Raw genomic sequence first — 21,068 nt, 5'->3', positions numbered from 1 at the left:
TCCCCCCCAGCTGTGGTTGAAGAACATTTTACATCTTGCCCTGTCCAGAGTGGCCCAAGAGATTCTTCATGAACTATCTCCTCTTTCATTTGGTCAAAGGGACCAAAATTTTCCCTTGAAAATCTTTTTCACAGAATCATTAAACCTGGAAAGGACCTCTAAGACCATCAAATCCAACTCTCAACCCATGCTCACCACTAAACCATGTTCCCAAGTGGCACATCCATGTGTTTTTTAAAATTTTTCCAGGGATTGTGACTCCACCACTGCCCTGCACAGCCTGTTCCAATGATTTACAACCTTTTCCATGAAGAATTTTTCCCTGATGTCCAACATAAACCTCCCCTGGAGCAACTTGAGGCCATTTCCTTTTGTCCTATTGAATCTTGCCCTTAACCTTACTTTATTTTAGGGAAAATCCAGCTGCTAGAAGGATTCAGACTATTTTCCTCCTTTTCCTAAAAATTGGTGCTGGGTCAGCCCACACCAGCACAGCACCTCAAGTGTCCGGCTCCAGGTGTCCGGTACAGCCCAATGTCAGTGTCCGGCACAGCCCGTTCCTGGTGTTGGGAACAGCCCATCCCGGTGTTGGGAACAGCCCATCCCCGGTGTTGGGAACAGCCCATCCCCGGTGGAACAGCCCATCCCCGGTGCCCCGCACAGCCCATCCCCGGTGTTCGGCACAGCCCATCCCCGGTGTCCAGCACAGCGCATTCTCGGTGTCCCTCACAGCCCATTCCCGGTGTCCGGTACAGCCCATCCCCGGTGTCCGGCACAGCGCATTCTCGGTGTCCCTCACAGCCCATTCCCGGTGTCCCGCACAGCCCATTCCCGGTGTCCCTCACAGCCCATTCCCGGTGTCCCGCACAGCCCATCCCCGCTGTCCGGTACAGCCCACTCTCGGTGTCCCGCACAGCCCATTCTCGGTGTCCCGCACAGCCCATCCCCGCTGTCCGGTACAGCCCATTCTCGGTGTCCCTCACAGCCCATCCCCGGTGTCCGGTACAGCCCATCCCCGGTGTCCAACACAGCCCATTCTCGGTGTTCGGCACAGCCCATCCCCGGTGTCCGGCACAGCCCATTCTCGGTGTCCGGTACAGCCCATCCCCGGTGTCCCGACACCGCGCCGGGCATTGACCGCGGGTAACCCGCGCCGGGGTTGGGGGGCGTGGCCTAGCTGTTATTGACAACAACCTCCTCCAATGGCGCGGTGATGCGTCTCTCCTTAACGCAGGGGGGCGTGGCTTCGTCTCTGCCCACCACAATGCTGCCCAATGGGGTTTTTTCAAAAGGACGGAGTGGGCGGAGCAAGGGGGGTTCGGCCACACCCCCTCGCGAGCGCTCTTAAAGGCGCCGCCCGGCGGCGCGCGGGATTCTCTGAGGGGCCGCGCGCGCTCCCGCCGGGCCCGGAGGTAACGCGCGGTCCTAAAGCCCGACCCCGGCCGGGAGCGAGGGAGGGACGGGGGTCCCAGCTCCGCACAGCCCCTCTGGGTGACCCCAGCCACTCCTGCTGTGTGGGGGATGCCCGCCCACCGCGGGGGTTTCACTGTGGGCATCACCAACCCGGCAGATGCTTCTGGCGGTGTCCCGTTTGTGGGTGGGTGGGCGTGCGGACAGCGAGGGGGAAATTCTCGGTGGTTTTGGTTAAATGAACACAGGGTGGGTTGGAGGGGGAGTTTCCCCCAGGAAATGTTCTGAGGAGAAGGGATGTCCCTTTTTGTGTGCTGTCCGGGAGCTCATCGTGAGGGACCGTGAGGGCTCCCGAGAACTTGGGGTCCTCTGAGGTGACCTGAGAGTTTGGGATGCTCTGAGATGTCCCGAGAGGTGGGAATGCTCTGTGAGGTGACCTGAGGGATCGGGGATGCTCCACGAGGTGACCCGAGTGTTTAGGGGTGCTCTGAGATGTCCTGAGAGGTGGGAATGCTCCAAGAGGTGACTTTGGGATGCTCCATGAGGTGATCTGAAAGTTTGGGACGCTCTGAGATGTCCCGAGAGGTGGGAATGCTCTGTGAGGTGACCTGAGGGATCGGGGATGCTCCAGTGGGTGACCTGAGTGTTTGGGGGTGCTCTGAGATGTCCTGAGAGGTGGGAATGCTCCAAGAGGTGACTTTGGGATGCTCCACGAGGTGATCTGAAAGTTTGGGATGCTCCACGAGGTGACCCGAGTGTTTAGGGGTGCTCTGAGATGTCCTGAGAGGTGGGAATGATCCGAGAGGTGACTTTGGGATGCTCCACGAGGTGATCTGAAAGTTTGGGATGCTCCACGAGGTGACCCGAGTGTTTGGGGGTGCTCTGAGATGTCCTGAGAGGTGGGAATGATCCGAGAGGTGACTTTGGGATGCTCCAAGAGGTGACCTGAGGGATCGGGGATGCTCCAGTGGGTGACCTGAGTGTTTGGGGGTGCTCTGACGTGTCCTGAGAGCTGGGAATGATCCGAGAGGTGACTTTGGGATGCTCCACGAGGTGACCTGAGAGTTCGGGGTGCTCTGAGTGACCCCAGAGCTCGGGACGCTCCTGTGCCGGCTCCCAGCCCCGCTGTGCTCCCAGGGGACACAAAGCCACGTGTGGCAGCCGGCACCAAAACAGGAATCCAGAAAACACAGGAATTTTATAGGAGTGCAGGAACACAGCAAATACATCCCTGGGCCTTTCCCCGCTGTGCAGATGTGTGGGGACGCAGCAGTTCAGGGAAGAGGAGCTCGGCTGGGTGAGTCCCACTGCTGGGGAATTCCCCTGAAACAACCAAAACATCCCTGGAGAGGCAAGGAGCCCGCAGTGGAGAGTTCTGTGTGGCTGCCTGCTGACCAAGCCATGGCCAGTGGGCAGAATGCTGCGGCCAAAAGCTCAGCTCTGAAGGTGGAGTCGGGTGCCTGTCTGCACTCGTGACAGTCACTCATCGTCCTAAGAGAGGCTGAAGTTGCTTTTCCTCCTGTTTTCTGCACTCCAGCATCGGGAGGGCATGGGTCAGCTGCCCAGCACCTGTGGTCAGTGACAAAACCTTTAGTGCTCAGGAAGCTTTATCACCGCCTCTCCTCAAAACTGAGTTTATCTAAGAGGAAGAAGTGTGAGTCGCTCAGCTTTTGTTTCCTCACTCAGTGACTCTTTAAAAGAACAAAAAGGGCCAGGTTTCGGTTTTGATGGTGATGTGGCAATCGCCTGGATCTGCTCTGGAGCGGAGCAGAGCGGATGTGGTGCCTTTACCGGTTAAAAGAAATCCGCCACAGGAAGCCGAGTGGGGCCGTGCTGGAAAATGTCAAGTGGCTGATAACGTGCTCGGTAATTTGAATTTGAATTGGTGTTGTTGAAGGCCTGTGTGTGTTTTAGGTAAAGGTGTGTCCAAAACCTGTTGGAAATGGAAACTCCAGTCCTACCCCTTTCATTGTCGCAAGTTTGCACTTCACTGGGAGCTTTATTTTGGTTTGTCAGTGAAGGGGTTCCAAAGAAACACTCCATTTCCAGTTCTTCTGGGTCAGGTGCTCCCTCAAAGCAGAAGGCGTTTTTATTTAAATAATTTAAGCTGTCAGACAGGCATAATTAAAAGGGAGGTTTCTTCCCGCAGGTTTTTTGTTCGGGAGCGTGTCCTCCATGTTCCTGAACACTGTGGTACATCACGGTGTGCTAATTCCTCGGGGAACAACGTGGGGTGGGAGCATTTGGTATCCAAGAGTTACACCTGACTGGTGAACCATGGAATGGTTTGGCTCGGAAAGGACCTTAAAGATCAGCCCCTCCTAACCCTGGAACTTGGGTGTTTTCCAGCGGCTTTGTAACCCAGCATCAGGGAGGAAGGACCCGAGCTGCAGGGCTGAGCAAAGCTAGGGAGGGTCTGCATATGCTGGGAAATATTTCTTCTAACCTGAACTTGTTGGAAAAAATGCATGTCTGCTTTGGGAATCTGCACAGATTGCACTTCAGTTCATGTGTGAGTGTACCCCGAGTTGTGCACAGGGAGAGCAGAGCTCAGGCGTGGACTCCCCTGGAAGAGCTTTTCCCTCTTGGGTGCCTGAAGGTGATGCAGAAAGCCTTCCATGGAAATGGAGCAGAGAGATGGAACACTTCTGCTGTGAGGGAAGGAGGAGAGAACTGGCAGTGTTCAAGCTTTGGGTGACCTTATTGTGGACCTGAAGGGAGCTTGCAAGAAAATGAGAGATAGAGAGGCTGTTTGAAAGGGCTGGAGTGCCAGGACACAGGGAATGGCTGCCAGTGCCAGAGGGCAGGGCTGGATGGGATCTTGGGCAGGAATTGTTCCCTGGCAGGGTGGGCAGGCCCTGGCACAGGGTGCCCAGAGCAGCTGTGGCTGCCCCTGGATCCCTGGCAGTGCCCAAGGCTAGGCTGGACAGGGCTGGGAGCAGCCTGGGACAGTGGGAGGTGTCTCTGCCATGGCAGGGGTGGCACTGGATGGGCTTTGAGGTCCCTTCCAGCCCAAACCACTTTGGGATGCCACGATTCCCTGACAGCAGGAGTGAGGACACCTCACCCTTTCCCTTGAAACTTCATTGCTGCACTAAGGCACAGTTGGCAAGAGAAACGCTGAAATTGGTGCAGAGGCCAGAGCTTCCCTCAGGGGTGCCCTGAACCCCTCACTGTGGGGTGCTGGGAGGGAAAGTGGGAGCACCACTGCAAAAGGGGTCAGGAGTGATGGCAGCTGCCGCCATCCATCCCTCCTGGGCTCTTTTGGGTTTTCCTTGGGCAAGAGAGGCCGTGGGGACAGCTCGGGGGTACCACGGGTGGGTTTGGGCTGCTCCGGGCTGGGCAGGGGAGCAGCTCCGGGCCGGGCAGGGAACAGCTCCGGGCTGGGGAACAGCTCCGGGCTGGTGAGAGGCTGCTCCGAGCTGCAGCTCCAACACCATCATCTCCCACTGCCAATGAGCCCCTCTGGTGTTCCAGCCCAGCACGGGTGTGCGGCAGTGCCTGCCGGTTTTCCGTGCGTTTCAGAGCTGGGTTTTTTGCAGACGTCCCCCGCTCGCTGCTCATGAATTCATGAATTAAACTATTTCTGGCGTGGTGACTCGCAGGCTGTAGCGGAGCGTGGCGTGAGCAGCAACGTGTCCTTGTGCAGATGAGTAAGCGGAAAGGGGGACGTCCCTGCGCCTTCCCCTCCCGGTAAAGGCAGGAGGCTGCAGCGTGCTGGGTCGGATTTATGACATAAAAGACTTTTTCGTAAAATGACTTTCCTGTTCCTCGTGGAGGCGAACATGCCCCTCGCATCGCACGGTTTAAATGTGTCTAATGCAGGTACAAAATAGCAGCCTAAGATCCACTTCTTAGAGAGATCGAGGATAATGGGATTCATCTCCAATCAGCTTGAAATCCCTTGAAACAATTAAAGCTCAGCCTGGCGACTCATAAGCACCAAAGGCTTTTGTTGAGTGTAAACCTTAAATAAAATCAGCGTTTAGAAAACACTTCGTTTAGGCGATTAAATCCCCCAAGAAAAAGTGCTGAAAGCAGTGTGGGAGCCACCAAAAAAAAAAGAAAAAAAAAGAGAAACCCAGCTGCAAAACACTTATTTTGATGGGAACGGGCTGAATGTGAGGTGTCCAAGGGCTGTGTCCCCCCTGAGGGACCCGAAATCCCCGGTGTGCCGAGGCTGGTGGGCAGGCGTGGGGCCAGAGCCTCCTTAAGAGGCGGCGGTGTGGGGTGACGAGCCGCTTCCAATTGCGAGGCAGCAGCACATGACATAAGATGCTCCAGATCTGCCTCCTGGGCGCTAGTTTAAAAATAAAGGATATTACACGTCGGGCTCGGCGCCGGTGCGGAGCGGCTGCGGAGGGGAGGCTGCGGGACCGGGGATGCGCGGTGAGGCTGGAGGGATCGGGGATGCTGCTAGCCGAGCTTTTGGGGGCAAAGGGAGCGTGGAATTGAAATGGTTTGGCTCGTGGTGTTCTTGGGGAGCTGTGGGTGTCTGGTTCTGCCGTGGAGTTTTGCAATGCCCACTGTTTTTCCTGTTGCCCACTGAATTTCCTGTTATTTGGTGCAAATGCAGCAGGCTCGAGCGCTGCCTCTTTGGGGTTGCCTCGCTCACGTCAGTGGAGCTGCTTTGCTGTGACGTGTGGCTGTATTTTAATTTTTCCAACCTGTTTTCTTTTGCAGGGACAGTGCTGTGTGAGTCAGGAGCCAGGATGGCACTTGCAGAACCAGTCTCCGTGGCTTATTGCAATTCAGCTCTTCAAGGGAGCTGTGAGGTGGCAGGGGAAGATGTGCTGCTCAACTCTTCACCCAGGTTGGTCTAATTTAGGATTTTATTTGGGATTTATTTGTCTATTTAGGATTTTATTTACCCTGTTGTAACCTGTATATATAGAATTGTATTCTACCATGCTTACTTTGATTAATTAAAATTATTTTGGAAGAGCCCTGCCTCTGCAGGAAACAGCTCATGTGCAGTACCTACACTGATCTCAAACTCCTGCTGGTAAGAGGCTGCTTAGATTTACAGACTAAAGAGCAGATTAGGGTCTATATCTCACCACAGCATAATGGGATCTAGCTGACTAAAACCTCCTTACCTAATTTTTTGGGGGCTTCTTTGAGCTACATGTTGTAAGGGGGAGAAAAAGATGACTTGATTGACTGCAAGGGAAGTAGCTGGGGCTTTTCTGCTCATATTACTGGGTCATTTGCATGCTTTGATCATAAAAGCCAGTGGAGAAATGGTGCAGAACTATTGCAACTGAGGATTAATTTGTGCTGAAAAATGTTCTCAATAATGAGGAGGGAACACAGAGGTGGGAACATCTCATAATCCCCTTGGGGGAAATAAAGAAATTATTTACTCAGCCCTGGTTGCTGGCCTGCAGATTAGTTCAGAGAAGCAGTTCTGCTTGAGAACAGGACATGTGATCAACCATGTCAGATCTTCCCTGGGCCTTGAACCTCCTCACATGCCCAAAGCAGTCATAGCTGTGTGTTCCCTAGAAATTCAGAATATATGCAGATTAGAGGGAAGAGATTTCCCCTTACCCTGAAATTCACACAGTGTCTGTGCTGGTTGTCTTGTCTGTGGCCTGGTAGAAAGGAAATAAAGGTGGGGCTTGGTGGGAGCCCTGCCTGAGCCAGGGCTGACCCTGCCCCTGCAGTGTTTGGGGTTATTGTGATGTCAGGGCCCTCCTGGAAGAGCCTGGGCTTGGTGCTGCAGGTGCTGCTGTTGAGAAGGGAAAACACCAGCCTGGAGGAACAACACCTGAGTGATGGGCTGAAGCAAAGGGCCTGGTAGGGCCAGGCAGGATGGAAAGTTTGGGTCTCTGCAGTGAAACCTTAACTCAGCTAAAACTCAGACATCAATGGTCCTGGCAGGGCATTGCCCAGGGCAGGGAACAAAGCAGCAGCTGCCTGCTTGGAGGGTGGGATTCCCAAATCTCACTGGCTCTGGCTTCTAGCTCCTGCTCTCAAGTGGGACATGAGCCTTGATTATCCCTTACCCTCCTCATTAGGGCTGTGAGACAGTCCAGCCTGGAAAGGGATGGAGTAGGATCAGTTTTGCAAGCAGGCAAGTGGTGCTTTACCAGCTCCTGCAGGGCTGAAAGTGAAAGGACAGCTCAGCTGGGAGGAGTGGCTGAAGCACATGGGGATGAGCCTGTTTCTGTTTCTTCCCAAGCATCTGGTGGGAGCCCTGGTTTTAATAGGAATACCTAAGAACAAGATTTCCTGTTAAATCAATTTCCTGCTCTTTTGCAGTAAATCTCCGTGGGTTTCCTCATGGGGTGACTCCAGAGTGTCCCCAGGGCCTCCCCTGTGGTTGGACTCACATATTGCAAACAGGAGATGAGTTCCAGACCCAAGTGTCCCTTCCTGCCCCCCTTCTCCTCCCCCTCCCAGCTGCAGACTCTTTATTCCAGGCACCTGGAGCAGCCTTTAGGAAATAAATTATGGCTGTTTTTAGGATGATGTTTATGCATTCTTCTGCAGCTTGTCTGCAATGAAAGCTGCAATTAGGACAATACTCATGTGTTCAAAACCAGCACAGGCAGAGCTTGCACACTCAGAGGAAGCTGTTCCATTGCTGGGGCTATGCAGGGCAGTGAATTCATAAAGTCACCTGCAGAAGATCAGGAATCACTCTGACATCCAAGGACTGAGTGACATTAAGGGATGGAGCAAACCTGCCTGTGGCAGGCAGCCCTCGGTGTTCTCATCCAGGGATAATTCCTTTTGCCTTGCAGAACTGCTGAGCCAGACAACAGCGAGCCAGGGGAAGATTCCAAGATTGAGGGATATCAGGTGAACTCACTCGGTCCCAAAGGTGAGTGGATGGAAATTTGGGGACTGTGGGGTGCCTGAAATTATTATTGCAATGAGAGAGGGATTTGTCAAACCATGACAATGGAAGAAGCAGCTCAGGTTGCAGGATGGGTTGTGTAGAAATGTTGGAAATCAGCCTTTAAAGCAAGCTGTGCTTCAAGGATTAAATAGGGAGTGCCAGTGCCTGGTGCTCATCTGCCAGGTACCAGTGTCCTGCTTTCAGTCCTCCTTAAAAAAAAAAACACCCTAAAAATAGCAGAGTATAAGATGCAGGAAACTTTCACCTTACCAGTACAAGAGCCTTAGGGCAGCAGAGCAGGTTAGAGGAGACGTAAGTGGGAAATGTTTAACAAAATTTGGAATTCCTCTAGAGGCTTTCAGTCTAAAATACTGGGGCTCACATGGCAAAATTGCCACGAAGAAAGGGTCAAAAAAGGGGTGTGGGAGGGGGTGTAACATTTGCTTTCATATGCTTGAGACTTGCATTCCTATTGCTCTTATGGCAGCAGGAAATTTGTAAATCTAAGATGCTGAACACTTTCCTTTCAAAGCAGCCTCCTCCTCTCCTGGCTCCAGCATGTGGACAACACGTCGTGATGGAGAGGTCAAGCTGAGGATGGAAGAACAGGGCCCTGGCAGTGAGGCCCCAAAAACTGTGCACCAGCTCTTGGAGGAAAGTGTCAACAAGTACAGGGACTATTATGCCCTTGCATCCAAAAAAAATGGCAAGTGGATAAAGCTGACATATAAGATGTACTATGATGAGTGCTGGAATGCAGCCAAAAGCTTTCTGAAGGTAAGAGTTTGTTGAGTTCTCTTTGGCATATTCACAGAGTCCTAAAAACAGCATGGTCTGGGTTGGAGGGATCTTAAAAGCCCATCCAGTGCCACCCCTGCCATGGCAGGGACACCTCCCAATTCTCCCAGCCCTGTCCAGCCTGACCTTGGGCACTGCCAGGGATCCAGGGGCAGCCACAGCTGCTCTGGGCACCCTGTGCCAGGGCCTGCCCACCCTGCCAGGGAACAATTCCTGCCCAAGATCTGATGTAAATCTCTCTTCTTTTAATTTAAAACTGTTCTCCTTCTTCCTACCACTGTGTCAAAACAAAACAAATGAAACACTGTGTCAAAACAAAATGAGGTCAAGTTTAATGTTCACTCATTTTAGTATTGGAATGGCTGCAGTCAAATCTATCTTGAATCTGCAAATTCCCTGAATGCAGATGAATCTTACAGTGACAGGGAAATACCTGAACATGCTATGGACAGCTTGGTATTTCATTTTTTTGACAGTTGCTTCCACATTTAACCAAGAAAAAAAGCATGCAAGGAAACATTTCAAGTGAGGTGTTTGAGGTGTATGGCAAACCTGGACACTGCCCCTCCAGAGCCTTGGAAGGGTTCATCTTTCTAAGGAAAAAAGGGATCTTACAAACCAGACTTCAGTGTCCCACATGGCCCAGCCTTTTGTTGGTGCTGCTGGGATTAGGAGACTTGGAGACAGAAACCAGCACTACCAGTTTTTACTGTTGGGATGAAGTCTTACCTCTTCAAGCTAAGGCCAGCCTGGTTTTACTCCTGTGGTGGGATCTTCACTCTGGGACAAAACCAGAGTCTGGCTGAGGGAGTTAAAGACTGGGACTCCAAGAGCTGGAATTTCATAGCCAAGTGTGACTGCCACTGCAGCTTGTTGCTCTGGCCACTACTGAGATCTGCCATTCCCAGCTTGTCCCAAATGTCCCAGGAGGTGCTGCCTGACACCTCTCACCTCCTCATTCCCAGCCCAAGGGGAACTGGTGACTCCCTGGACTGCAGGCTGATGTTCCTGTTAGTGAATTCCTGTTAGTCAGCCTGCCTTTCCAAGGGCAGAGCTCAGCAAATCCCCATTTTCCTGCCCACTCACAGTGGGACAGTGCTGTGAAACTTTCACTGGCTCCATCCTGGCACTTGGGGGGGTTTCAGGGTAAGAACACGAGCTCTGCCCTCAGTGCTGTGCTCACAGCAGAGATCTGCTCCCTGAGCTCTGGCCAGAGTTGAAGGCAGGCTGCTGTAATGCCATCTCTTGTTTACAGCTGGGGCTGGAGCGTTTCCATGGAGTGGGCATCCTGGGATTCAATTCTGCTGAGTGGTTCATTGCTGACATTGGAGCTATCCTTGCAGGGTAAGGCTCTTGTTTCTTGCCATGTATTTTCCTTTGGCAGGCAGAGAGTGACTGCAGCATTCACAGGAGAAACAGGTTTTGATTAAAACCCCAGTAAAACAAACAAAAAATACCCCAAATCCGCTTGCTTATATTTGGATTTAATGAAGGTAGATAGAAACTGAACTATTTCATAATGAATTAATGAGACAAAAAGGAAATACTTTTTTTTTTAGCCAGATGCTTCTCTCAAAATAAGATGACCAGTAGGTTAATCCAAAAGCATTCTTATGTACACAGTGATTAAGGAAATGCCAGAGAATCCCATGGCTGGATTGTGATATCTGCCTTCCACATGAGATATTTTGCTCCCTTGCACCACTCTTGACATTTCCCATGCCCCAGAACAGAATCTTTCCTCTTGGAATTTAGCTCTTCTCTTTTTCTTGTCATTTTATGGGATACTGTCCTTAAAGTTTTTTCTCTGAAATTTGCCAGCAACTCTGCTTGTCCTCTAACTCTGTTTTGCTTTTCTGTTCTGTTTTTTCCCTTTTCCAGGGGATTTGCTGTTGGGATCTACACTACAAACTCTCCTGAGGCCTGTCATTATGTAGCAGAGAACTGCAGTGCCAACATTATAGTGGTGGAAAACCATAAACAGCTGCAGAAAATCTTAGAAGTAATTATGTTTTTTAAATGGCTGGGGGTTACAGCAACCTGTTGACAGATGTGGGAGGGCATTACCTGAGGGATGTGCTGGGCCTGAGAGCAGAGGTGAACTCCTTGGTGTGCTCCCTGCTCCAGCCAGGTGAGCTGTCACTGGCACTGTGTCTCACAAGAGGTTAAGTGGTGCTTTCACTTCTTAAAAGCCTCGGGCTTTAAATTGAAGAAGCCAAAATGAACAACTGAGTATCCTCTAGGTTGTCTGGCACCATCCCAGCTCAAATTATGGCTGTTTCTAGTGAGACAAGCCCATTCTTTCAGTAGCACAGATGGGATTCTCTTGGCTTTACATAAAGTGGCAAATCTGAGGAGCATGCTAAATGGGGTTACAGAGGTCTGAAAGGGACAAGCAGCATTTTCTCCTTCTCACAAATCTCTCTTCTTACACAGGTTGAACACAGACTACCTCATCTGAAGGCCATTGTCCAGTATGGGGAGGAGCTCAAAGAGAAGAGACCCAAACTGTACTCGGTGAGTCCTGGCCTTCTTCACACCTTCTAAGTGCTGGTTGTGGTCAGCTGGTGGCTGTAGGTACCTGTCACCTGCCCTGGGGCCTTGAACATCTGGTGGGTGACATCCCTGTCCCTGGCAGGGCCTTGGAATGAGATGTTCTGTAAGGTCCCTTCCAAGCCAAACCAGCCTGGGGTTCTGTGCCTGCGATCCCCTGAGCTGTGTTGGCTGTGGTGGGAGGGAGGTGTGTGCTGTTGTGCAACCTGGATAATCCATGTTATTAGGGGGCTGTGAGCCTGCTGACCTTTGCCAGACTTTGGGCCCCACAGTTACTCCAGGGAGTTGCTACAGGGCTGTAAAGCTGCTGGGGTGGGTCTGTCTCATTTCTGCTTCTCCCTGTGTCAGCCAGGAAACACTGTGGGGTGACTGTGGGTTCACAGCCTCTTCCAGGGGTCTGGACAGGGAGAACAGCTTCCTTCTCTTGGTGTGTAGCAAAGAGTTGTTGGGAAGGATGAAAGTTTGATAAGAAGGTCTCACAGATGTGTATGCTTAGCAGAAAGATTATTGGATGTAGAATCTGAAGAAGGAATAGAAATGAAAGCAAGTTTTGATATAGAAGAAAAGAATTGCTGAGCCAGCCTTACTGGATAACCAAGGAGGCAAAGGGTATGTGAGTTAGAAGGGGTTTTATGACTTAGAGCAAAGGACAAACCCACCCCAAAGAAGAAGATGTTTTTACCAAGCAGAAAGATAGCACAGGCAAACAAGTCAGCAAATGTGGCAAGTAGAAAAAAGGTCTCAGAATTTTCCACTGCAAGAAAGCTGAAAAACAACTTCTGGTTTAAACTGTGATGTACTGACTTTAGTGATTGGAGAACAGTAACATGAATATGGTAATGAGAGCAGTTATGATAGGCTAGAGATAAAAATTAAGGGATAGATTGGTCCTACTGTATTGAAATGCTCAGCAAAGAAAAGTCTAGAATGCATTGTAACCAAAAGAAAAGTATAGAATGCATTGTAACCTAAACTCAGGGTCTCCAGTCCTGCCTGCAGCTGGAGCTGACAGCTGTGGGCACAGCTCTGTCACCCACCACCCTGGACTGCTGAATGATGCCTTGGATGGAATAAACTGCATTTTGAAGAGCAGCCTGGAGTCCCACATCCCTCATTTAGGCTCTTACAAAGAGTTGCATTTTTCCTGTGGGTGATTCCTTACAAAAGGACTGAGCTCTTCTGTTCCCTGCAGTGGAGGCAGTTCATGGAGCTGGGCAGGGACGTGCCGGACGCGCAGCTCCGCGAGATCATCGCGTCGCAGAAACCCAACCAGTGCTGCACCCTCATCTACACCTCGGGCACCACGGGGCAGCCCAAGGGTGTCATGCTCAGCCACGACAATGTGAGTGCCCAGTGCACCCCAGGGGTGCTGAGGGAGAACATCCTGAGCTGGGTGGGACCCTCAGGTGTTGTATTTGTGGGGTTCCCAGAGGAAGGAAGGATGATGCATCTGACTCCCTGTTCTTAGAAGGCTAATTTATTATTTTATGATACTATATTATATTAAAGAATACTATACTAAAGAATAGAGAAAGGATACTTACAGAAGGCTAAAAGGAAAACTCGTGACTCCAGAGCCTCAACACAGCTTGGCACTGATTGGCCATTAAGTAAAAACAATTCACATGATACCAATGAAGCAATCACCTGTTGGTAAACAATGTCCAAACATGTTCCAAAACACAGGAAAAGCAAATCAGATAATTATTGTTTTCATTTTTCTCTGATGCTTCTCAGCTTCCCAGGAGAAAATCCTGGGCAAAGAGATTTTTCAGAAAATATGACAGTGACCCACAGGGATGATCAGTGCAGCCCCTGTCCCTGCACAGGCACCCCAACACCCCCACCCTGAGCAGCCCTGAGAGCTCCTGCAGCTCTGGCAGCCTTGGCACCATTCCCTGGGGAGCCTGGGCAGTGCCCAGCAGCCTCGGGGGGAAGAACCTTTCCCTGAGCTCCATGCCAAGCCCTGGCACAGCTCCAGCCCTTCCTGGCCCCCTGTCCCTGTCCCAGAGCAGAGCTCAGCCCCTGCCCCTGTGCCTCCCCTGGGCAGGAGCTGCAGCCCCCGAGGAGCCTCCCCTCAGTCTCAGCTCCAGCTGAAGGAGCCAGGTGCTGCTGTTGAGGTGCCAGGATGCTGTAGCTGAGTTGTGCCTTGTGTGTTCTGTGCTGTCCCTGCCCTGAAGCCCTCTGGGTTCCTGTTGCAGCTGACGTGGACGGCGGCGGTGGCCGCGCGCTTCATCATGCTGAAGGATGCCCGGGAGAGGCAGGAGGAGGTGGTCAGCTACCTGCCCCTCAGCCACATTGCTGCACAAATGTGTGATATTTGGGCAGCCATGACCCTCGGAGTGCAAGTTTACTTTGCCCAACCAGATGCATTGAAGGTAAAAAAAAATAAGATAATAAACTTACACTCATCCACCTGCTTGAGCTGGAGTGGCTGCTTGAAACAAGGCTGTGTTATCTTGTGGTTTTCTCAGCTTTCCTAACTGGGTTTACTTTGCCCACTGACCAGCTGCTGCTGTTGGTTTGGCTGGAGCCTGACTTTCATTCTCTCAGCTTTCCTAACTGGGTTTACTTTGCCCACTGCCCAGCTGCCACTGTTGGTTTGACTGGAGCCTGACCTTCACCTTTTGACTCAGTCACAAACTGGGAGAGGCTGACCTGACCCAGCACTTCACAACTGGGATCTGCTGAGTTCTTACCTGACACCTGGTGCCACATCAAGAACTGGTTGAGCAACGGCCTTGTGTTTGCTCTGCTCACATTGCACCATGGCCCCAGCTAAACCTGAGTCCTGAGTAAAGGATTCTTGTGTCAGTGCTGGCACTGAAAGCATTGACCCTTGCTCCCTTCCCAATTTCCACTGGAATGCTTCAGGGATTCCCTTCTCTTGGTGGTGCTGCAAAAAACAAATAATTCCTCAAAACTGATGGCAGACTCCCAAATTTCTGCTAGTGACCAGTACTGACCTGAAGTCTGCAGTGAATCACTTCTAAAAACTGCATTAAATCCTGCTTCTCTCAGGGCAGCTTGGTGGACACCCTGCGAGAAGTGAGGCCAACTGCTTTTTTGGGAGTTCCTCGTGTCTGGGAAAAAATGGAAGAGAAAATGAAATCTGTGGGCATGAAAGCGTCAGCGCTCCGAAGGAAAGTGGCAGCGTGGGCCAAGGGAGTGGGGCTGCAGACCAACCTCAAGAAGATGGATGGGTAATTATGAGCTACATCTCAGGGGTGCTGATGAGTTTTAGGAGAACCTTCCTGTCAGATCAGGGATTTGATTCCATCCAGGGGTTATATTCCATCCAGGATTATGTCTCATGTGACAGACTGTAGTGGTGTTTGCAGGGGTCCCAGAACGAGGGAAGAGATGAGAACCTTGACTCCATGTTTCAGAAGGCTGATTTATTATTTTATGATATATATTATATTAAAAGAAAACCATATATTTAAACCATACTAAAAGAATAGAAGAAAAGAATTTCATCAGAAATCTAGCAAGGAATAAAAAGGAATGATAATAAAATCTTGTGACTGCTCACAGCCTCGACACAGGTGGCTGTCATTGGTCATCAAGTAAAAACAATTCACATGCTGGGTAAACAATTCTCCAAATCACATTCCAAAGGAGCAAAACATGGAGAAGCTGAAGCTTCCCAGCTTCTCAGGAGAAAAGATCCCATAAAGGAATTTTCATAAAATATGTCTGTGACATTAGACCAGTGTAACTTGGACTCGAGGGGGAGCAGCAAGGGCTGGAGGGGGGAAATGATCCATTATTTTACTGAATGAACTGAAGAAAGATGAAGATAAAAGGAGGAAGGGGAGGAGTTCTATATTTTTTATAAACTGAAGTGGGATGAAGACAAAAGCAGGAAGGGGAGGAGTTGTAAGTCTGCCCCTTTCCTGGTGCAGGTGCACGGAGGAGCCGGTGAATTTCCGCCTGGCCAGGCAGCTGGTGTACAGGAAGGTGCGCAAGGCCATCGGGCTGGACCGCTGCACCAAGTGCTACACGGGGGCTGCTCCCATCACCAGAGAGACCCTGGAGTTCTTTCTGAGCCTGAACATCCCTGTGCTGGAGCTCTATGGCATGAGTGAGAGCTCTGGGCCTCACACCATCTCCCTACCTCACGCCTTCAAGCTCGGCAGGTGAGCGCCCTCCTGGAGCAGGGGCGGGGGGTTCTGCCCCTGGCACATCCATCTCTCCTGCTGCAGCTCACCCCACAGCCTTGCTGCCACTAAAACCTCTCTGGGGAGCCACGTCACAGTGAGGAGATCTGCCAAGGGCAGCAGCAGCAGCAGGGATATGTGAAATTGCCTTGGCTGGGTTCTGTGGGAGCTGGGGAAGAAGTGAGGGGCTGGTGGGATGAAGGAGAAGCTGGTAACTCCAACCTACCCTTCACTTTAGTGGCAAAGGGTGCAGGGTGTCTTTGAGCAGCTTGTTCAGTCTGCACAGTGAAGGTTTGCTGCCAAGGACATAAATCTGCTCATTCAAAGCTCAGGTGTTGAGAACAATGAGTGCAAACCAGCAGGTGTGTGAGCACTGATCTCTGCAATAACAACTCTTTCTGCAGCTGTCCTTACACAGGCAGATGCCTTTAAAGCTCTTTGCTGGAGCTCTTGTGCTAAAAAACTGCTGGGCTTTGTTCAAACCCTTCAGCTTGAGAGGTGCTGCTGTAACTTCTGCTTGAATTTCATTTAAAATAAATTAATCCTTGCTCTGTGCTCTGTTTCAGCTGTGGGAAGGAGCTGACAGGGTGCTACACCCTGATTGATAAACCAGACAAGGATGGCATTGGGGAGATCTGCTTCTCAGGAAGGCACATCTTCATGGGCTACCTGAACATGGAGGACAAAACCAAAGAAGCCATCGATCGGGATGGCTGGCTGCACTCAGGGGACCTGGGCAAGCACGACAAGGATGGATTCCTCTTCATCACAGGCAGAATTAAAGGTAACACATCCCCTGACTTTGTCTTGATGTTGTGCAGCACTATGGAATCAGTGAGTTGTTGATGTTGGGAAAGACCTCATGGAGCCCAGCTGTTCCCTCAGGGCTGCCAAGGCCACCAGTACCCCATGTCCCCAGCTGCCCCATCTTCTAAATCCCTCCAGGGATGGTGACTCCACCACTGCCCTGGACAGCCTGTTCCAATGCTGAACAGTGAAGAAATTTTTCCCAATATCCAACTTAAACCTCCTCTGGTACAGGGGATGCTCTGGTGGTTGTGTGGCTGTGACTTGTACAGAAGAATATTCAAATCCTTCTCCTCCTGGAGTTTTCACTAGAATGTGGCTGCAGGGTGTCCTCCCCTGTGGTGGGAGGAGAGGGGCAGCCTCTGGAGCCAGGGTGTTTGCAGGGTGAAGTCCTCTGATTTCAGCACCAGTGCAGTTGGTGCTTTGTGGGCTTGTTTTACCAGCAACTCCCTCAGTTTCAGGAGCTTTGCTGGGTGACCTCCAAGGAAAACAGCAGCTTAACACTGTTGTGCATGTGCCTTGTAGCAATGTGGCTCTTGGGACAGTTTGAGCAAGCCCAGACAAAGCCAAGGTCACTCAAGCCTTCAGCCCTCGAGAGAGAGAGATGCTCATGTGAGGGCAGCTCTGAGGAACAGGAGACTGAGCAGGGGGGCTCCCCTCTGCTCTGCAGCACACAGAGCAAACTTTCACTACAATTTCTGATCATTTGGGTGCCAACTTAGGAGCCTTAGAGGCCCAGGGGTCTGTGCCAAGGGGTTCACCTGCATTGCCAGGCTGCAAACACCCCTGGAGCACCGTGGCAGCTTTGTCTGGGCTGAGTGTGAGCAGCTCCTGCTCCTCTCTCCAGGCCTGCTGCACTCATGGGATCAGCACTGGGGCTGGAAAATCCCTTTAAAATCATTGAGTACAGCATCCCCCAAACCTCATTCCCAAGTGCCACATCCCCACAATTTTGGGGATGGTCACCCTGTGGCTTTCCCAGTCCCGGTGTGCTGCCTTCTCTGCTGACACAGACTCAGTGTTTGATCCAGCAGACACAAAGGAGCAGTTGAGTTGTTGCAGATTGTGGGAAGGGGAGAAGCTCCAAGCATTAATCAGGATTTGATTGTTTTCCAGAGCTCATCATCACAGCAGGAGGTGAGAACGTTCCTCCTGTTCCAATCGAGGATGCTGTCAAGAATGCTGTTCCCATCATCAGCAATGCCATGTTGGTTGGAGACAAAGCCAAATTCCTTTCTATGCTCCTGACACTGAAGGTAATGGCAAACAGGATGGGGATCCACCACCTGTGCTGCTGAATCTGAGTCATTCTAGGGAGAAAGAGTTGTTACACATTTTTAGTGTCTTGTGGAGGCAGGAGCCCAGAGCAGAACTGGCTGCAGCTGAAAGCACAGAGGTGTCACCTGCCCAGACCATCAGGCCCTGCTGCTGTTCAGGGCAGCTTTTGCTGTGCCACAGAGGGCAGGAAGAAACAGAAGGAAAAGACCCAAAAGTGAGGGTGAAAAAGGAAAGCCTTCTGCTCTCCTCGCCTGTTTCAGTCTCTCCCAGAGCAGTGTGGGAGGTAAAAACCTGTCAGGGATTTCTTTGTCAGATTCTGGCTTTAAACTCCATCAGGACACATCCGTGCTGGCCTGTGCTGACTGTCAGAGTGGGAATTGCTCCTTAGTGAGCCCAGGGCCAGCAGCCTTGGCCTGGGGCAGGAGATCTGAGCCAGGCCCTGGGAGTGGCCCTGCTGCCTTTGTCATGGCTGAGTGCTGTATGTGACTCCAAAACTGCTGCTGCACAGTGCAGGGAAGTAAATTGTGCTCCAGAAAAGGTCTGGAAAACAGTGATTAACTTTGGACAGCACAGGAGGAATTTGGCAGATGGGCTCCTGAGCAGACACAGACCTGGGGGGTTTATCTGTGTTTTGTTCCCAGTTTCCATTGGCAGCCAGGGGTTGGATGAGAGCTGAGGGGCTGCTGGGGCTGGAGTGGGGAAGGGAAGGGACCCCAGAAGGGCTCCCAGGAGCTGTCCCAGGGCAGTGTCCAGGGCTGGAGCTCCTTGGTGCAGAGGGCCTCAGCACTGCTCAGTTTCCTGCTGTGGTTGGCCTGCAGTGCGTTGTGGATGCAGAAACGGGTGAGCCTGGAGATGACCTCACCCCAGAAGCTCTGGAATTCTGTCAGAGGCTGGGCAGCAAGGCCACCAAGGTCTCAGAAATCATCAGCAGCAAAGACAAGGCCATCTACACTGCCATCCAGAAGGGGATCTCTGCTGTCAATGAGGGAGCTGTGTCCAATGCCCAGAAAGTCCAGAAGTGGGTCCTGCTGGAGAAGGACTTCTCCCTCTTTGGTGGAGAGCTTGGTGAGTGCTGGGGGCGTGTCTGGGGTTTGCCCTGTGCCCCTTCCCTGATACTGAACATCAACACAACCGTGACCCCAATGGATAGAGCTGTCCCTGGCCTTTCCTCCCTGTGGCTTTTCCATGTGGCTGTTTGGGCTGGGATGAACTGGGGTGAATTCCCTCTTCTGCCTGGCAGCACTTACCCTTGTGCTGTGATGCCTCTCACAGGGCTATGGAACATCCTGAGCTGGGAGGGACCCTCAGGGATGATCAGCACAGCCCCTGTCCCTGCACAGCCACCCCAACACCCCCACCCTGAGCAGCCCTGAGAGCTCCTGCAGCTCTGGCAGCCTTGGCACCATTCCCTGGGGAGCCTGGGCAGTGCCCAGCAGCCTCTGGGTGCTGCTTTGGGTCACAGAGGAAGGGAGGGACATTCCATTAAACCCTTCTAAAGAGAAGTTTAGGACAGGTCACTGTTCCCCTGTTCTGCCTCTCCCCCCAGCCCTGCTGGGTGCTCCCAGTGCTGCCCTCCCCATTAACCCCGTGCTGGTTCCCCACAGGCCCCACCATGAAGCTGAAGAGGCCGGTGGTGGCTCAGAAATACCGGGACCAAATCGCTCAGTTTTACATGGACACCCAAACCCCCTCGGGGGAGCCCTCGAGCCGGCCCTAGAGCCTGCACTGACACCACCCCCGAGGACACTCCCAGCTGCCCAGGAGGGATTCCCTGGATCCTGTTGAAATAAAGAAGCTCAGCCTTCAGGCAGCCCCTCGGCGTCGCTTTGCTGTCCGTGTCCTGCAGTGCGGTGAGCGTGGTCCTGCCCATGTTCTCCTATGTCTTGTGTCCTTTGCTGAGATATCCCAAATATCTCACCTTTGTATTTTTTATTTCCATTTTTATAAGGGCAATGTGATGTTTACCTTAAATCCAGGTGACCTGTTACGTTCTAACCAAAGTTTTCTTTTCCTGAGATGAATGTAAAACAGGAGCTGCAAATCAGGAGCTGCCCTTTTTCTGCTAAGGGAGAAAGGCAGATTTCATTTTCCAGCAGTGTCCTCACTCCCTGCTGCACGTTTCCCTGCATGCTGATGGCATCCATTTAATTTTAAATCTCCTTCCCCACAAACTATTCCTGTCTGACATGACAAATGCTGTGTGACTGCACACAGCAGTGGAGGTGGAACTTCACTTGAACTGGGCTTGTCTGTGCAATATTTTGAGTTTGTTTTACCTTTTTGAGTTATAATGAAGCCATAAATTGTATTGTTGAAGTTGTATCCATGGCTGGTATTCTAAGAACCAGGGATTATTTATAAGGCTGTGTACAATGTGTGAAACTGTGTTTTACAATCCAGGAATGTTGTAGTGGGAATCTGAAGTGGGGAGCTCCAGAGTGGAGGCTGGGTGGGCTGAAGCTCTGTAGCTGTGCTTGGGGAGAGGAGATGGTGCTGGGAGCCCAGGCTGGTTCTCCTGAGGGTCTGTGATCAACCAGCCCAGAGCTGTGAAGGTGCTCCGGAGGACACAGACTGCCCCAGCTGCAGCCAGGAGCTCCTGGTGCTCTCTGCAGGGCTTGTCCCAGGCTGTGCAATCCCAGCATCGCTGTGAATGGCTCATTGCACACCAGGAACCCTGCCCTGAGCAGGGCAGAGCAGCCCAGCTCTGACTCCCAGCTCCATTTCCCATGGACAGGAGGAGCACTGGGAGGAGCTGGGGCAGTGCTGGTGTCACAGCAGGGGGGGCTCAGGGAGGGTTAAACCCAGAACTGTCTCTGCTTTGGGTCAGAGGAATTCCAGTGCCCGTGGAAGGGTGGGAATGCACTACTGGAACCGCAGCTGCCCCTGTGCCAGTGTGTGCTGAGCTGGCTGGAATTGCTGTGTCCAAGTGCAATAAACTCCTCTGTTTGTGTCTCTGAACTCTCTCTCGTTCCTGGCATGGAGCAGGGGTGGGTCTGCCCCAGACAGGGAGAGCTGAGCTGTGCCTGGGCCATGCCCAGGGCTGGAGCTGCTCCCTGGCAGCCAAGGACAGGGACACTCCCTCGGGGGAAGGGGAGGGATGGTCCCACCCTTTACCTGCGCTGAGCCGTGCCCGTGCCAGGGCTCTGTCCTTGTGACAAGGGAGCAGTGGGGACCCCTCAAACCCCATGGGAGCTGCCCCAGGCAAAGCC

The 21,068-nt window shown here is 52.0% G+C and overlaps 1 protein-coding gene across 3 annotated transcripts; it reads left to right on the top strand.

Moving 5' to 3' along the window:
- Window positions 1–1,383: 1,383 nt before the first annotated feature.
- On the top strand, window positions 1,384–20,722 carry ACSBG2 (acyl-CoA synthetase bubblegum family member 2). Of its 3 annotated transcripts, none has more exons than XM_084221175.1 (15): window positions 1,384–1,412; window positions 6,094–6,223; window positions 8,163–8,242; window positions 8,793–9,037; window positions 10,314–10,402; window positions 10,940–11,060; window positions 11,495–11,575; window positions 12,804–12,953; window positions 13,813–13,989; window positions 14,633–14,814; window positions 15,520–15,753; window positions 16,341–16,558; window positions 17,698–17,837; window positions 18,678–18,924; window positions 19,464–20,722. In XM_084221175.1, the coding sequence occupies exons 2-15, from the start codon at window positions 6,123–6,125 to the stop codon at window positions 19,574–19,576; spliced, it is 2,178 nt and encodes a 725-aa protein (XP_084077301.1). In that variant the 5' UTR covers window positions 1,384–1,412; window positions 6,094–6,122; the 3' UTR covers window positions 19,577–20,722. The 3 variants fall into 3 exon arrangements, with proteins under 3 accessions (XP_084077301.1, XP_084077300.1, XP_084077299.1); XM_084221174.1 differs by lacking the exon at window positions 1,384–1,412 and adding an exon at window positions 5,755–5,799 and having other exon boundaries at window positions 8,796–9,037; XM_084221173.1 differs by lacking the exon at window positions 1,384–1,412 and adding an exon at window positions 5,755–5,799.
- The last annotated feature ends 346 nt before the right edge of the window (window positions 20,723–21,068 follow it).

This window comes from Fringilla coelebs, assembly GCF_963513975.1.
Source record: "Fringilla coelebs genome assembly, chromosome: 24".
NCBI classification, from domain to species: Eukaryota; Metazoa; Chordata; class Aves; order Passeriformes; family Fringillidae; genus Fringilla; species Fringilla coelebs.
Note: the sequence above shows the minus strand (reverse complement) of the source record. Positions and strands in the feature narration are given on the sequence as shown.